The sequence below is a fragment of the Elaeis guineensis genome, chromosome 5, assembly GCF_000442705.2.
Source record: "Elaeis guineensis isolate ETL-2024a chromosome 5, EG11, whole genome shotgun sequence".
NCBI classification, from domain to species: domain Eukaryota; kingdom Viridiplantae; phylum Streptophyta; class Magnoliopsida; order Arecales; family Arecaceae; genus Elaeis; species Elaeis guineensis.
In genome coordinates, this window is record NC_025997.2 from 39,910,185 (window position 1) to 39,928,910 (window position 18,726).

The 18,726-nt window shown below is 36.0% G+C and overlaps 1 protein-coding gene across 4 annotated transcripts in view; it reads right to left on the bottom strand.

Moving 5' to 3' along the window:
* Positions 1-317: 317 nt before the first annotated feature.
* Positions 318-18,726, bottom strand: part of LOC105047124 (phytochromobilin:ferredoxin oxidoreductase, chloroplastic) — a 34,883-nt gene continuing 16,474 nt past the window's right edge. For 2 of the 4 annotated variants that reach the window (XM_073257913.1, XM_010925935.3), the window contains 6 exons: positions 17,218-17,312; positions 15,373-15,466; positions 15,135-15,275; positions 1,254-1,358; positions 721-771; positions 318-624 (listed from right to left, as the gene is read on the bottom strand). In XM_073257913.1, coding sequence (XP_073114014.1) covers positions 439-624; positions 721-771; positions 1,254-1,358; positions 15,135-15,275; positions 15,373-15,466; positions 17,218-17,312 — 672 coding nt within the window. In that variant the 3' untranslated portion in view covers positions 318-438. The remainder of the gene's footprint in view (positions 625-720; positions 772-1,253; positions 1,359-15,134; positions 15,276-15,372; positions 15,467-17,217; positions 17,313-18,726) is intronic. The other 2 variants (XM_010925936.4, XM_010925937.3) reach the window with 2 other exon arrangements.

Below are 18,726 nucleotides of genomic sequence, written 5' to 3' on the forward strand. Positions count from 1 at the left end.
ATGTCAAAAACATAATACCATGTTCTTGTTACAGATTCTACAGGGTATATCATGAGCAATCGCGTTAACACATCGCAAGACATTTCACAAATTTCAGGCCACCAAAAATTTTGAGCATAGAGCCACAGTGAGAGCAAGGTCTAGTGTCTGCAAATTTCAACTCCTACAGTTAGGCCTAAGTTAACCATGACTTTTTGTTTCAATTGAGCTAGAGAAAGAAAATGAGTAATCACGATCTGCCTTACAATGGGCAAGTATGGAGCCGATTCAGAAACTAAACAAAGTGATAACGCCTGAAAAATTCTTATCTAGAAAACTGTGACTAAATTTCTGCTGCAAATGTATTAGATACCACGAGAGAGAGAGAGAGATCTACACTGATTTTTTTTCTGCTAGTAAATAAAAAGGGCAAATAATGTACATGTAAGAATGAAAATGTTATCCAGCCTCATTACCAATAAATTCCCCTCTTGCATCCCAGGGGCGAGTTTCATAAGACTTCCCAATGATACTGCGTTTCTGATTTATTGACCCATCCTTACATCTATACTCAGGGAAGTAATCCAAGAATGTCCTGGTTCCCAGTGTATCAACTCCCTCAAAGAGAAAGTGCCTCAGCAAATCCTGAGCGCCACAAAGGATGAGAAAAAGCTGAATGAAAACCATGCTTTAAAATACTTGAAAGGCTCTGAACACTTGAATTTAATTTTAGAAAGGTACCCTAGCAAGTTTCTCTCCAATCAGCCTCTTCAAAATTGGATGCCCAGGATCCTGACATATGATCATATGTTAGCCAAACTCATTATTAAATTAGCAGATACTGATCCATTTTTCAAGAACAATCAGATGAGGTGCAACACAAAAAGTTGGAGGTAAATTCTGAGAAGATGAAAATGCACAAAAAAACAGCGATAAGGTGCTTGTAACTTGTGGTCTTCAAAATCTTTAACAAAAAAGCTTGTGAAATTCTTGGTGCACCTCGGGTGGTGCACAACTGCGCGCACCGCCTGCGGTGATTGGCTCATGCGCGGGGCCGGAAGAAAAAAAAATTCTAAAAAAGCTTCTAGGTCAATAGTAGTTTCCTTCCAGTGCCCAACAAACAATTCCTGGTTTGAAGCAAGTTGTAATCTATTTCCTGCTTAAGGGATTCAAAAAGCAGGAGTCCAAAGAAAAGTGATTCTTTTTTTTTTCATCTTTAGCTATTTGACATGGCACATGTTTTTGAAGAGTTAAGCATTAAGAAACCAAAATACCTTTTCTGCTCTCCATGTAAGATATTTATGCTGTGCTTCGCAATTACGAAGGATCTTCAGCGCATCCGTCTCTTCCACTGCTTGATCCATCAACTCAAGCCATGTCTGTTATGTGTATAAAATCAGTTGCAGCACCAAATAATCTCCACATATAGCTAGCTATTGTTAAAGAGATTAGTTAAGGGAACAAACAAAAAGGTCTCCTCCAAACATGAGAATCTGGTAGAAAATTAGCAACTGATATGAGGTCAAATTTTATTTCCTATACAAGAATAGATTTAATTAGTGTAGTGCATCAAGCTTAAATAATGCATCAATCAACCAATAAATTAGCATAAACTCAAACTAATAGCATACAACATGCAGAATTGACTTCATAATTTACAATAGCTGTCACAATGGCAATGCATATCAGATTGTTTCAACCAAGAGTCACTGATAATTAATTGTTGAACCAGAATCCATTTAAACAAATTAGGTCAATATGTACCAAAAAAAAATACAACTCTAATACGTTTCAACTGGGTTTTGAGTTGGAACCAGAAAAAGAACCTATGGAAGCTTATTTAGAGATTCAGGACCGAATCAGTGCTTGACTCATATAGAACTTAGAGATTCATCAAGTATTTGGTTATCTCTATTAGAAGTAAGGTATCAATCCCTATATGGCAAAGCATAGAGGGAAGGGATTGAGAAAAATAACAGAAAGAAGTAAAGAAGCAGAAGATATGGATGAATAGGTGCTACCAAGACAGTCCTAGGCCTCACATCCACTCTCACGCCTCACATGCACAGTAAGGAATGAAGAGTTATATCCATTCATGAGAAAATGCAGTTTATCAACATAAAATCCTAAAGAGTGGGCAGATGTTTATATAGGCCCAGGTCTCTACATCTTTAAAAAGAAAAGGCCAGAATTCTTTAGTCTAATGGCAAAAGAAACATTCAACTCCCACAAAAAGGTTCAGAATAACAAAAGCTATACTTATCAGTTCACAAACTATAAATAATCTGAAAATCAAGCTATAGATTACTAATGAGATGCTAAAATGCTCTCATGTGTCTAAAAGTCTCTCAACCCAAAATTGCTTTAGTCAATCTGAAGGCCTAGATGTTTGTTTGTGCGCTGCTGCACGTAGACTCTAAATCTCTGAGAAACCATTACTAAGCTTTGCAAGCTCTTTTACACAACTAGAGCAAGTTTGTATATTCAGTAATAATAAGAGGTGGTGCCTTAAAGAGCCAGCTTTAGTCATCCTTCTTAGACTTCTATATAAATTTGAATAATGTATATATACCTATTATATGCTTGGTTTTTTACAGTTGAGTTGTTCTATTCAAGAGGATTCAAACAAGTCATGTAAGGTGCTAGGTGTTTTGACTTTTGGTCAAAATAAGAAAAATTGAAAACCAGATGTTTGTTTCTATTAGCATCATGATTGTGGTTGAGAGTACAGTGCTCACCTGTATGGTGTCGACTGATGATTTTACTTTTCATCTACACAAAGTGATGTAAGAGCAGCTTCCATTTTGATTTATCAAATAATTAACAATCAGCCTACATAATTAGTTGAAGAAGCAAGAGTAAGAAATAAAGATGGAAGAAGAAAAGAAAAGAGGTGCTGTTCAAAGCATGGTAGTGCGAACCTGATGCTACAGTATTAGCCACGTAAAGAGTTTACTGTGCCATGGAATTTAAAGGACTCTATGACAAGAAGTGACCAAATATGAGAGCTCTCATTTGCAAAAGATGTCCAAGTAAGGGTCTGTTCTTACAATAGATAAAATAGACGGGATCAAAGAGGATCGTGAACACAGCTTACCGTCTCCTCTTTGGATTCTTAAAAAAACAAAAGCAAGAAAGAATTCTCCAATCCATGCATGCCTTTGATGCCACTCAATGGAACCCACAAGAAGCCAACCTCCTAATAACATAAATCCTAGCAACTCATCACCTCAAGTGATGAGGAGACTAGATTAGTTCTATTTTTTGTATCTTCTTTCCTAGTTAACTGGTATCATGTAACCACCAACTCTGTATTCATAAATACAGCTTGGCCTTGGATTTTTTGAGAAGTTCAATAGTTCTTTTGGTGTGATTCTGCCTATAGTTTGTATGCCTAGTGTGGTCCCTGGGTCCCAACAAGGTCTCCTCCTTTTCCTTCCTTAGGTCCTCTATTTTAATTTTGTAATTCTCCATTTTCTTCTAAATCTCATTTATTTTTCCCTGTTCTCCTTCGAATATTAAACCTGTAACTTAAATATATTAATTCCAAACCAGCCCCCATTAAGCTTTAATCCTCGTTGCAAAAAAAATCATCTGTGCAGTAGCCTCTTTGAATCATTTGTTTCTTTTATTTTACATCTCAGTCGACCCATTGAAACCTAAACCCCAAAACCTTAGGCCAGATTCTAGGCAATCACTTTCTGTTTCCTATAGAGTTCACCTTGAATTAAAGAAAAAGACTTAAACCAGGATGGACAGCAAGGAATTAAATTTAATTAGCACACCAAACCCTTCAATTCCTTGATTCAACCCTAGTTTCATATTCTTTATATTCACCGGGACATCCATTATTATTCTTGTGTTTCAATTTTTATAAAACTTAGGTCTGACTTAAATTTTCCAGCAACCTATACGTCACGTACTGTTAAATGTATGCCTAGAAGCCAATCAAACTGACACATATATTTATTCTATGACATAATTTTATATTTGATATCTATGATATTGAGTTAATTATTCCATTCATGTTACTTATGTGTTCATGATTGTCTAAAGAATTAATAAGATAATAACACATATTCTCAAGAGTTGAGAATTTGAAGCATGTGTCATTGATGATTAATTTCTAAATTCTCCCGATCGATGGATCATTACGAGGACGGTGATTGATCCGGATAGATTGGTGCACGGATCATTTTTCTTTTAGAGTAGACGAGTCTTGAGTTTACAGTATAGAGACACTGGAGCGAGAGTACAGATGATTGTTAAAGAACAATGATACCGTGCGTGACCAATACGAGAAGTCACTTGGACGTCTATTTACTCGTCAGTGACTTGCTCGATGCTGCAGTAGCGTAACTAATCCTTTAACCTACGGCACCTCGACTATTTATAATAAAGTTGCTATAGTTTGACTACACATATACTTGATCTTCTAGCCATATGGATCTTTGCGGTGCATGTTGGCTGCAATAAGTTCATTGTAGGATTAGGATGTACACTTATATGGAATCCATCGGCCTTAATAGATAAGAGAGATAGTTCTATGTGATTTATAAGACCGAGTTCAGAAAATCTTGATCAGGGCAATGTGAATAGTGGAAAGAGTTTCCATAATTTTCATATCAGAAACTCGAATCAAATAAATTTGACAAATAACAGACAATGAGATTTGACGAAAAATTTCATAATCTCCATCTTGTCAGGACTCGCGATAGAACTGTATCACACGATAACTGCATCTAGAGATTCACCTATTCTATTTTGCTGGAATGCTACTACATGCTACTAAGCGTCACTGGTGGATTGTGAGACTCATGAGAATTATTTCGATAATCAATAATTCTCATTGAGTTAGAATTGTTCCAATCCATTGAAAAAAATTTCAATGATATTGGTGATGGAGATCACAACATGTCTCACCACTAGATAGAATAAAACCTATAGATCACACATAAAAGAGAATAGGTCAAGAATTTAAGATTTGGCTTGAGAAGTCCTAATTGAATTAGAATTTATGAAATCCTAAAGGATTTTGGATTTTCATGCTAGCACATGATTAAACCCTAGATTCTCCGTACCATTAGAAATTCTTATGCGATAAGAATTTTGATTGTGATCTTGATTTGAGCACGCACCCAATTATTAATTATGCCAAGAGAGAGAGAAAGGGCATCATGAGCTTGAGTCCTCAAATAAAGATTTGAGAAATTAAAAGGGTTGGACTAAATCAAAAGATTTAATTTGGTCAAAACCTTGTGGAACTGGGACTCCTTATTGGTATGAGATTGGATCTCATATCAAAGTTTTCCTTTTGCACCATGAGTCATCACCCTCCTATCCATGCCATGTCATCACGCCTAAAAGAGCTTAACGTGGAAAAGGCGGAGGCACCAAGGAGTTCCATCTACAGAAGGACTCTTAGCACCCTTGACTCATCACGTAACAAAGCTATTGCCACCCATCTATCTTCACGACGCCCTTGTCCACATTTGGCAGGAGTTCACACCCAAGGGGAGTCCATCTTGCACCCCATCTCCTGATGTAATCAGAGTTTTAATTGGTTAAACCTCTTAGATTTCATGTAGGAATCCAAGGCATGGAGTCCATACCTATTTATATGGGCTTCAACATATGGCATGTGGAAGTAAGAAAGAAAGCAAAATCCAGATCCCTCTCCATGCCTCATGCTCTTCCTCTCTCTCTCTCTCTCATGCCCATAGGTGGGATGCCCAAAGGTTGGGTGACTTGGAAAATTTTTCTCTCTTCCTTTCGGCATCTAGCGACCAAAAGTTGGAGCACGATCTAAGACTGCGAAGAGAAGGCTATGTGCTGATTTCCTTGTGAAGAAAATCAAAACAAATTGAAAAGAATCCTTGACCTTTCCTATATGGATACCTATAGAGGTCAAATGCTTGTGTGGCTTCAAAAAATCATGGAGACATCCACGATCATCAAATTGCGGTGAAGAACCCTCACAAAGGTGAAGATCTGATCTTCTTCTTAATCTTAATAACTATGATGGATCCGAGGTTGATTCGAAATGGGATCTCACATCATAATTATCTGAAACTAATTTTATTTTTTCACTGCATGATTAATTAAAAATTTTATTTTATCCTTTCACTGTGGATATCAATCAACCTCTAATTTTTAACAGTGATATCAAAGCCATCCTCATATGTTTTAAGATTAGATTGCTGACTTAGGTATTGTAGATCATATTTCATTGCTGTTTTCATGAAATCTTTTTGTGATTGATCACAAGGAGACAAGATCATGAACATGACGATTTATGGATCATTTAACGAGATTTGGAAAAGGTGAAATCTAATCTTGTTGGCTGATTTGATAAGCCAATATCGATAGTCGATAAGATCAGAAAGTTGTAATGATAAGATCACATAATATCTATTCGAATCCATGTTAAACGATCAGCCTAATACCCAAATCTGAAATTTTCTATTTTTCATGTATGAGATACATGTGATGATGATCATAGGATTGCGACCCTTTCATAATCTCTATGATGTATCATGTTTGTGGATCTCGTGTACATGCAAAAGGCTTTTATTTTTGAGTGCCTGCGAGCATCAATATATCTATGTAATTTGGAGACTTGCGAGTCTCATATGATCAAGGGTTGTAATTAATTTTTGTGGTATATATCTTATGGGTTGTATTATGTGATTAATTGCACGTCAATGGTTAATCGATTGCAAGCCTAAAGCACACAACAAGCACAGATCGAGTCGAGCAATTGGTTGAGGCTAGATCAAGGTGTTGATCGTGATGAGATTGAGGATGTGCTTCGAATCGATTCAAGAAATTGAAGATGATCAAATCAATTGACGTGCATGTGCTTGTACCTTTGACCCATAGACTCCGATTTGGCTCAAGTCCAAATCCCTTGGATCCATGATCATCACCAATCTTATTGTTTATGTTTTGCGGACTTTTATTTGCATTAAATGTAAATAACCATGATTTGAGACTTGAATTAAAACTCCTCAAACTATATTAAGTCAAGTAGTCTTCCACCGTTGTAGATGTACGGACATCCTACTGATATTAATTGTTCTCGACTGATCACAGTGATTCAGTTGCATCGGAAAGACGCAATCACTCTATTAGCATGAGATGCTGTAGGATAAAAATGAGGTTGGGCCCAAAAATTATCAGATAAGGGACCCAATGACGACTGTGCCCATACGTTGAACCGTGGATCTGACTTAACTAAGGAATGAGATCAATAACTGTCAGATGAGACCTAATGACTTAAAGATTGAAGATGGCTGCAACTTGCTGGAGAAGCATTGGACAAGAGTTGTCCACTCATTGATTTGTGTATCACAATAATTGTTAGGTGAGGTGGTACCGAAATTGGTGAGACTGCAATATCCACTGAAAATCCTAATTGCGAAGGGCTTCCATTTCTCTATCCAATGTGTACGAGATTCGAAAAAATAGTGGGAGCCACGTTTGTTTTTAAAAATAATCTTAAAATAAATGTTTCAAAACACAAAAATCTAACTAGAATCTTTACTCTCTGTAAGAACAAAAAATCAACTTCTAACCCTCTCGCTCACATTCTTGAAACCAATAGTCTAACCGGACCTAATTATAGAGACTAGCTCAGGAACCTAAAATAAGTTTAAGTTTCAAGAAATTAAACTAAGCTCTCGACCAAGATATCCCCATACTATCAAACCATCCGACGGTTGATCAAAGGGTAGTCTGTCCATGATCATTATTTGACAATGATCAAGGACTTAAAGAAGCTTGAGAAGTTCAGCATGAGATGCATAAAAAATTACAAATAGATTTGATCCTACAATCCCTTCCTTATTCGTATGAACAGTTTATAGTAAATTATCATATAAATAAGATCAACTACATCTTAGCCAAATTGTTAAACATGTTGGTAACTATTGAAGGGGCCTTGAAGAGTTCAAGGGATATGGTTCTCATTGTGGAGCAGACTACTTCTACCAATAGAAAGTCTAATTGGAAGAAGAAGACCGTGAAGAAGCACAAGAACAAGAGCAAGCCAAGAATGAAAGTTCCTAAAAAGAAGATTGCTGGCAAGAAAAAGTGTTTCCACTGCAATATCGATGGCCATTGGAAAAGAAATTGTCCCATATACTTAGAGTTCCTGAAGAAGGACACCTTTGGAAAATGCATCAGACCTGCATGTGAAACATATCACTTGCATATGGATGCATCTGTAAATGTTTCTGAGCAAGTAATGAGTGTCGTAGGATCTAAGAGATCCATAAATAAGATGAACCTAAAATATATATGGCACCTCAAGATTAGTCATATTGAAGAGAATAGGATAAACAGATCGAAGAAAGATGGGCTTCTTGGCTAATATCCTATCCAATTTGTGAATCCTGTATTCAAGAAAAATTAACTAAACAATCTTTGGTAGGACAAATGGAGAGGACCACTAAGATACTTGCCTTAATGCACATTGATGTGTACAGCTCATTCAATGTGCAGGTCAAGAGTGGTTATCTTTATTTCATTATTTTTACTGATGATTATTCACGGTATCGGATGTGTGAGATACAAATCTGAAGCCTTTGAAAAGTTTAAAAAGTTTAGATATGAGATAAAAAAACAACTGAAAAATCTCTCAAGATTCTTCGATCAGATAGAGAAGGTGAATATCTTAATAAGAGTTTCTAAACTATCTCAAGATAAATGGCATAATCTCACTATGAACTCTTTCAAGAACACCTTAATGAAACGAGATGTCGGAGCGGAGGAATCGAATCCTATTAGATATGGTTCGATCTATGATGAGCTTCACGAATCTTCCTTTAGGGATATATTTTGCTAACTTCTATTTACCTATTGAACAGAATTTTCTCTAAATCAATTCCTACTACACCATATGAGATATGGTATGGTAAGAAATCAAGTCTTGATCATATCAAATTTGAGAATGTCCAGTCCATATCAAGCGACTACAGACGCACAAGTTAGAGGCTAAGTCCTATAGGACTCGTTTCATTGGATATTTTAAAGAGTATATTGGATACTACTTTTACTTCTCAGAGGACCACAATATAGTTGTGAACCGACATGCTATCTTCTTGAAAAAATAATTTATCTAAAATAAAGGTAGTAAAAAAAATTGAGCTCGAAGAGAAAATCTCTGAAGAGCAACGAGTCATAAAACCTACAGAGCCTATTCAAGTTGAGCCAATACATGCACTTCCTCTTTCACCTCATAGATCGAATAGGATTTTCCTCCTTCGAAAAGATACTTAGATATTCTGACAAAGAAAATAGAAAAAATGTTCCTCATGTGAGATAGAGAATATGAAAATGATCCCAAAACCTATAACAGACGATGTCAGACATCAACTTCGAGAAGTAATTGAAAGTCATGAAGTCAAAAGTTGACTCGATGCATTCCAATCAAGTCTGGACCTTAATGGATCCACCAGAAGGTATAGTACATATTGGATACAAATGGATGTACAAAAGAAAGATAGATTTGGATGAAAAAATGGAGATCTACAAGATAAAGCTAGTAGCGAAAGATTATAATCAACGCGAAGGCATTGACTATCAGGAGATTTTTTCGCCTATGGCTATACTAAAGTCCATCCAGACACCGCTTGCTATTACGGCATATCATGATTATGAATCTGATAAATAGATGTGAAAACTACTTTTCTGAATGAATATATTAAGAAAGATATCTATATAGAGCAGTCTTTGGATTTCACTTTCAGTGACCAAAGTCACAAGGTATGCAAGCTGCAAAGGTCTATATATGAACTGAAGCAAGTATCTCGAAGTTAGAATACTTGTTTCAACAATGTGATCAAATTATTTGATTTCATCAAAAATGATGAGTCATGTTTATAAGATTAATGAGAATGCTGTCACATTTCTCGTATTATACATGGATGATATCCTTCTGATTGGGAATGATGTTCTCATGCTAACTGCGATTAGGATATAGTTGTCTAAAGAATTCTCTATAAAAGATCTTGAAAAAGCATCCTATATTTTGAGAATAAAAATCTATAGAAATAAATCTAAGAGGATGCTTGCCATCTCGCAGAAGGTGTACATAGAGGAGGTGCTGAAAAAATTCAACATAGAAAACTCCAAGAGGGGATTGCTACCCTTAGCATGGAATACATCTCTCCAAAAGATGTCCCAACACATCTGAAGAGATTCAGTACATGAGCTAGATCCCTCATGCTTCAGCTATAGGGAGCCTCATGTATACCATGCTATATACATGATCTGATATAGCCTTTGCTATGAGTGTCATGAACAGATATTAGTTGAATTCAGATGAAGAGCACTGGATAGCTGTGAAGAACATTCTTAAGTACTCGAAAAAACTTAGGGTATATTTTTGGTCTTTAAAAGATCAGAGTTAAGGATATAAGGATTTACAGATTTAGACTTGTCTGATGTTGATGATGGAGAGTCTACATCAGAATGTGTTTTATTATGCAATGGAGGTTCGATGAATTAGAAGAGTTCCAAACAATCGATCATACAAATTTCATTATAGAAGTCGAGTACATCGCTGCTTCTGAGACTGTAAAAAAAGCCTTTTAATTCCAGAAGTTTATTGCAAAACTCGATATAATATCATCAGATGTCGTGATACTGTACTGCGACAACAATGACGCCATAGCTCTAGCTAACGATCCTAGATCTCACTAGAAATTCAAGCACACAGAATAACGATTTCACATTATTCGTGACTATCTCAAAAAGAAATATATCAAGGTACAAAGAATAGACTCCGCAGATAACACAACAGACCCACTGACTAAACCACTTAGCCAGCTGAAGACTGAAGCACATCTTGAAAAGATAAGGCTCAGGTATATGACTGATTGGCTTTAGTACAAGTGGAAGATTGTTAGATATATATCCAAGAAGCCAATCAGACTGACATATATTTATGCTAGGACATAATTTTATATTTGATATCTATAATATTGGATTATTTATTTTTATTTATGTTATTTATGTGTCCATGAATTATCTAAGGATTTAATAATATGATAACACATTCTCAAGAATTAAGAATTTGAGACATGTGTCATTAGTGATTAATTCCTAAATACTTCTAATCGATGGATCATCACGAAAACGGTGATTGATCCGGATAGATTAGTGTACAAATCACTTCCCTTTTAGGATAGATGAGCCTTGAGTCTACAGTATGGAGATACTAAAGTGAAAATGTAGTTGGTTGTTAGAGAATAAAGATACCGAATATGACCAATACAAGAAGTCACTTGGATGTCTACTCACTCGTCAGTGACTTACTCAATGCTGCAGTAGTGTGACTAATCTTTTGATCTACGGTGCCTCGACTATTCACAATGAAGTTGCTGTAGTTTGACTGCATATATACTTGATCTCCTAACCATATGGATCCTTGCGGTGCATGTTGGCTGCAGTAGGTTCATTGTAGGATTAGGATGTATGCTTATATGGAATCCATCGACCTTAGTAGATAAAGAAGATAGTTCTATGTGATTTATGAGATCGAGTTCAGAAGACTTTGATCAGGACAGTATGAATAATGAAAAGAATTTTCATAATTTTCATATCAAAAACTCGAGTCGAATAAATTTGATATATGACATATGATGGAATTTGATGAGAAATTCCATAACCTCCATCTTGTCAGGACTCGTGATAAAAGGATTGTATCACACGGTAACTGCACCTAAAGATTCACCTATTCAATTCTGCTGGAATGCCACTACATGCTGCTGGCATCACTAATGAATTGTGAGATTCATGAAAATTATTTTGATGATCAATAATTCTCATTGAGTTGAAATTGTTCCAATCTATTGAAAGAAATTTTAATGATATTGATGATGGAGATCATAATATACCTCACTACCAAACAGAATAGAACCTATGAGATTACACACAAAAAGAGATAGGTCAAGGATTTAAGATTAGACTTAAAAAGTCCTAATTGAATTAGGATTTGTGAAAACTTAAAGGCTAGTCGAATAAATTTGACATATGACAAACGATGAGATTTGACAAAAAAATTTCATAACGTCCGTCTTGTCGGGACTTGCGATAAGACTGTATCACACGATAACTGCACCTAGAGGTTCATCTATTCCATTCTGCTGGAATGCCACTACATGCTGCTAGACATCACTAATGGATTATGAGACTCATGAGAATTATTTTGATGATCAACAATTCTCATTGAGTTGAAATGGTTCCAATCCATTGAAAAGAATTTAAATGATACTGGTAATGGAGATCACAATATGTCTCACTACCAGATAAAATAGAACCTATGGAATCACACACAAAAGGAGATAGATCAAGAATTTAAGATTGAACTTGAGAAGTCCTAATCGAATTAGGATTTGTGAAATCCTAAAGGATTTTAGATTTCCATGCTAGCACAGTTAAACCCTAGATTCCCCATGCCATTAGGAATCCTTATGCGATAAGGATTTTGATTTTGATCTTGATTTAAGCATGCACCCAATTATTAATTATGCCGAGAGCGAGAGAGGGCACCATGAGCTCAAATCCTTAAATAAGGATTTGAGGAATTAAAAGGGTTGGACTAAATCAAAAGTTTGATTTGGTCAAAGCCTCTGGGATTGGGACTCTTTATTGGTATGAGATTGGATCTCATATCAAAGCCTTCCTTTTGCACCATGAGTCATCACACCCTCCTATCCGTGCCATATCATCAAGCCTAAAAGAGCTTAACATGGAAAGGGAGGAGGCGCCAAGGAGTTCCATCTACAAAAAGACTCTTAGCACCCTTAACTCATCACGTAACAAAGCTATTGCCGTCCATCTATCTTCACGCACACCCTTGTCCACGTTTGGCAGGAGTTCATGTCCAAGGGGAGTCCATCTTGCACCCCATCTCCTGATGTAATCAGAGTTTTAATTGGTTAAAACTCTTAGATTTCAGATAGGAGTCCAAGGCGTGGAGTCCATGCCTATTTATATGGCCTTCAACATGTGGCATGTGGAAGTAAGAAAGAAAGCAAAATTCAGATCCCTCTCCACGCCTCACACTCTTCCTCTCTCTCTTTCACGCCCATAGGTGGGACGCCCAAAGGTTAGGGGACTTGGGAAATTTTTTCCTCTCTTCCTTCTGACATCTAGCGACTAAAAGTTAAAGCACGATCAAAAGCTACGAAGAGAAGGTTGTGTGCTGATTTCTTATGAAGAAAATCAAAACAAATTAGGAAGAATCCTTGACCTTTCCTGTGTGAGCCGGACGCTTGTGCAGCTTCAAAGAATCATAAAGATATCCACGATCATCAGATTGTGATGAAGAAATACCCATGCAAAAGTAAAAATCTGATCTTCTTAATGATAATAACTACGAGGGATCCAGGGTTGATTCAAGATGAGATCTCACATCATAATTAATCTGAAATTAATTTTATATTTTTGCTACATGATTAATTGAAAATTTTATTTTATCCTTCCGCTGTGCATATCAATCAACCCCTAATTTCTAACACGTTCCATCCTAAATCTTTATAGACTCCCTTCTATAGACTGTTTTCGACATCATAGACTCTTCACTAGCGGTGAAGGTCAGTACAACACATTAGGTTGGATAAGCCACTATTTGATCAGCAAACTATATTCTTTAATACATATTTTTGATACAAATTATAAGGTCTGAATTGGAGGCCAATAATATAATAATTATGTAATAGTGCAGTTGAGTGGCAATAGATTGTCAACATGTAATCCTTGTTGAACACTTAAATGGATCAGATACGATAGCATTACCAAGACCAAAAGCCTTGGCAGAAAGATTATTATTGACCTATTTTCTTTAGAAGAGAATTTTTTAGTGCCCTAATCATATCCATGAATCTAATAATCATCATTAAACATGGTAGTAAATTATAGGGCAATTAGTTATCTACCCAAAGACCATTATGGGATTTTGACAAATTGTAGTACAAAGAAGTAGATCTGCAAAATCTCATAAGGGGCATATCAACAATTCATTAAAATCCAAGAATGACATAGACATACCATATTACTTTATTTCACCAGTTAATATTAGGATATTCTGAACATTCATGATTTGCTCACATAACAAAATCTTGATCTACCTAGCATAAACTCTAATCTGCCTTCAGATCCTAATTATCACCCTGCACCATAATCAGATGAAAGGTGAGCTGGTTATTTGAGGATTGTTGTACGCCCAAGTAGTTCATGGAACAACATATGACCTCCACAAGGAAAAAAAGGAGGCAGAATTTGGAAGCCAATTTTGGCAAGGCCCTACATTCTGTATTTTTTTCAAAATGTCATGCAGGTCCATATTTCTTATTTTATCTAAATGCCCAAGCAAGCAACTAAACTAATCAAACAACCAAATTACTTATTACAAAGCAAGGATTCAAGTCTCGACGGGACATCTCGCAAGACACTAAGATGAGGTACCATCCCAAGTGTCAAGATAGGATCATCAAACCATTGCCCGCATCCCAATCAGCACATCTTGGGACATCCCCTGTCCTAAGTGCCAGGATGGGATGGAAAAACTGAAACATCTTGCCCCTCAGGATTTGACAGCACATCTTGGGACATCTCCTATCCTAAGTGTCAAGATGGGATGGAAAAACTGAAATGCCTTGCCCCATAGGATTTGAAACTTTGTTACGAAGTTCTTAGAATTCAGTTAGAATTTATTATTTAATCCTTAAATAATTGATGCCACAAAATTAACTAAGTCGTATAGCACATTCCCTCAAATTTTTAAATGGACAGATACCCTAGTAATATAGTTGTATGTCTTTTTGTAACACTAACAATGGAAGAAAGGATTTTAACCTTTGGGGTGAATGTGATCAAGGCTTTTATACTTCTAGAGACCGCATGGCAGTCTTCTGAAGACTATTGTTTCATATGATATAGCTCAATAAGTTATTTGTATATTCTTTAATCCCAGTGCATTTGGTACCCTCCTCCAAGAATTTCTAAACTCATTTGCATAACCATTGAAAGCACAATATTCAGAGGCTTCTTTGACAATCCAGTTCTCAACAGTTATTAAAGTGTATATTTAAATCATTAAGCTATGTTTAACTTACTCTAAAACTAAGCAACCAAAAATTTTATACCTGAAAGTAATCCATGAATGCAGAAAATAGAACATCGTGCTTGTATTTGCTTGAATTGAGCATACTCCAAATCACAATTGGTGAGAAAAATCTCAAAGATTCACTTGTAATCTTGCCTCCCCAGGGCAGAAGCTGTATAGTCTTAGATAAAAATGTGAAGCTACAAATTTGGCAAGTATAATTTAAACAAGTTAGCAGTGGAATTGGTAGCTTTTTTAAGTTTCAAAATTTTTGATACCTCAGCATATTTCTGGCCAAGAGGCATTAACTTCATGTAGTACTTCTCTTTGTAATCCCTTTGGATGGTGACATCATATAAAGGGTTAAGGTCCCTACAAATCAATTGAGGTTCAGTTAAGAGGAATTTCAAAAGCTCTATAAAATTCTGGAAGGTGAGAAATCACATGCACCAGATAACTGAAATTATCAATTATACTCTTTTTCTCTTTACTCCTTGTTTTCCTTCAAAAGTCCAGTAACCAAAAATCCAGGCAAAGAGCATCTAACCTTCCCAAAAATTGTGGAACAAAACAGAAAATGCAGCCTAAGCTATGCCCAATGGCAGAGTCAGTACACATAATGGTTTCCTGAAATTTTCTATAAATTCTTCACAAAGGTAATATGATACAAAACAAAGATTTAAGTTCACTTATGCTTATAAACTTTCTAACCTTTAGTTCGAAGATCCAAACAAACAAATTAGGGTACGAATGTCATAAGGTAATCAAAAAACAGTATATCAGGTACTTCGGGTTAGGCGCCCTAGGGTGGAAAAGAAGAATGGCTCGGGTAATAAACTTAAGAAGTATGTCATTGTGACTCTCCAGTAATGATGCATAAGATTCACTTTAAAAAGACCTGATGAAGACAGCTAAACTGAATATAAAGTATAAGTTCCTGATATATACAGAATCATGAAAAGAAAAAACAAATAAGTGAGAAAAGTAATCAATTATATATAGAACAATGAGAAAGAAAATATTGATAAGAAATGCAATGATATATGTTATCCTATACAATTTCTTACACTTGCTCGTGTGGTTAGAACTCCATCTTCAAGATATTAAGGGCTCAAGGGATGTTACAAGATCCATTGGCAACATAATTAGTAATTATTTGAAGCACTCTCGCATGTTAAAGAAGTCCAGAAAAGAATGCCAAAATGTCCATTAGGTTGAATTCAATTAAATCTGTCAGCTCAAATAAAAGGCAGGGTTAGCTGGATTTTGCTGTTAGTTGGCTGATTCAAACCTGAAAAACTAATCCTTTCATAATATAGTTGAAACAAGAGTCACTTTTTGACCAGAATTGTTGCAATATGAAAGTTCTACTGGAGTAAGGAGGTGAAATTCTTTATATATGATATATTGATTTAACAGAAATCCCCATTCTAAAAGAGACATTACTGACCACGAGGCCTGTTATGCCCACAAAAGAATAGAGAAACCATGGCAATTATTTGTCTCATGTTATTACAGTGCAAGAGGGTTAATCAACTATCCATACTTACCATCTTTATTAGACCTCCCCCCAACGGGACATCAATTATAGAACCATATTTGAGGTCATCCATGCTATGGAAACAACAAGAGGCAGGAGATATCATCATTATCTATAACTTCGTTGGATATGCTAGAGGCACCAATTATCACTACCATCACGTCTCTCCATCTGTTCCCCCAATTAAATGGAGGATTATCATTTCCGGTCTGCATTCTTATCAGCCAGTCAAATTTTGTGATTAACATAAACTGTACTGCCAGGGTGATGCAAAATGAACTAGCAAAAAAAGGGGACACATTTTGGCATGGGATCCAAACACAGGTGGATGGTGTCCTCCATTTGTCCAATAAATTCCCTTAACTTGAATCCACTCTTCTTTTTATCCATGAAATGTCATTATACTCTCAAGAAAATAATCAACCTTTTCAGGTTGACCAATCAGGCTTAGTTTACTAGCATCTTACTGAGATAAAATTAGTAATTTCATGCCAGGTAATCAAAATGAGTGGTCAATATACTGGGGTCAATATGTCAGCATCATCATGCCTGAAAAGAACAAACTGAGTTCATTGCAACTTACAAGACAACAATGCTCAGGTTAGCATTCAAGAAAAAGTTGGCACAAAATATAGGCAGATCAAATTCTGGTTTCGAGAATGCAGCAAAATCGAGTACCTGCAAGGGAAAGATACTGAAAATTAATGCATGGATCAATTACAAGAAAATTACTTTTAATTTATAGGATAACTTACAAAAGAAGGGTTATAAGGCTAAACAATGAGACATCTGATGTCTGAAAGAAATCTTTTGAATTAAAATAGAAGCAAATACATCTTAGCATATCCCAATATAATTGTATCCCTATAATATATGCCAGTAACAGATGACTTGCAATAAAACTTTTGAATGATAGACTGCAAAAATAAGCATCAACTGCAGATCTATCTAACAATGCAATGCTGGTCCTGGATTCTTATTAGGCAGCATACAATCAGCAAACCTAGACAGAATGCACAATGAGTAAAATCAATAAAGTAGTAAATTGAGTACATAATTCTATACTTCCTAAGATTACTTTTACACATGTATGACAGGTTGTACGATTATCAAGTTGTACAGCACTTATAGTGTACTGTCGGATTTATCTTAAGACAGTTGCTCTATCAAATGCTGCATTTGTTTGTCCATATTTAGCAATCCAACATGATATCAAAACTCAGATAGCCTTTCAAGCAAACCTGTCTGGAGCAAGATGAATGTTTGAAGTACTGGAAGTGGCAACAGGGACCTAAAAGTCATGAAGCATATTACAGTTTCTCATCGAAGGAGAATGCCGGTAATTCTATTATATCTGTTCTTTCTTATAACATTCTCTTCTAGCTGCTTTCCTTGGGGTTCAAGCAATTAAGAAGGGTACCAAATATTTTTGAAACAATAACAGATCACAGAGTTGAAGTATCAGAGCAATGGAAGAGCATCAAGGCTTTGATTGATTTGCATGACAACGGAAGTTTGATATAGAATCACAGAGAAGAGAACAATTCAGCAAATAATTTTCATGATCAGCGAGCTCCCATAGCATCACAAACTTTGATGAATTAGAATAATGAAGATTTCCATACCAGCCAATACTAGCACACATCGACCATACTGTACCACTACCAAACCGGTATAAGGTATCGGAGGCATACCAACACTCGGTATGCCAAACCAATATCATACTGGGCATACCAACACTATGATAGGATGGTACCACTATGAGGTTCGATATCGAGACAGCAAACCTTACTGCCACTATCTTGATATTCCAATGTAATTGTATTCTTCAATATGCACTTTCCTTCCACCGTTGCATTTTTTTTCAACTCTATGTGTAATAGTTTGATCATCTGTAATGACACTTCCATCAGCCACCTGAAGCAGCATCTCTAATTGTAATTTAAGCTCAAAGAACTTGGACCCCTTTGTTCCCTGGGACTTGAGATTTCGCTCTCTTATCAAGGCTGCTACTTGCCATAACAATAGTATGCCTCTGATCTGATTGATATGCTTGTCTGCTTAATACTCAAATTTCTCATAACTTGATGAA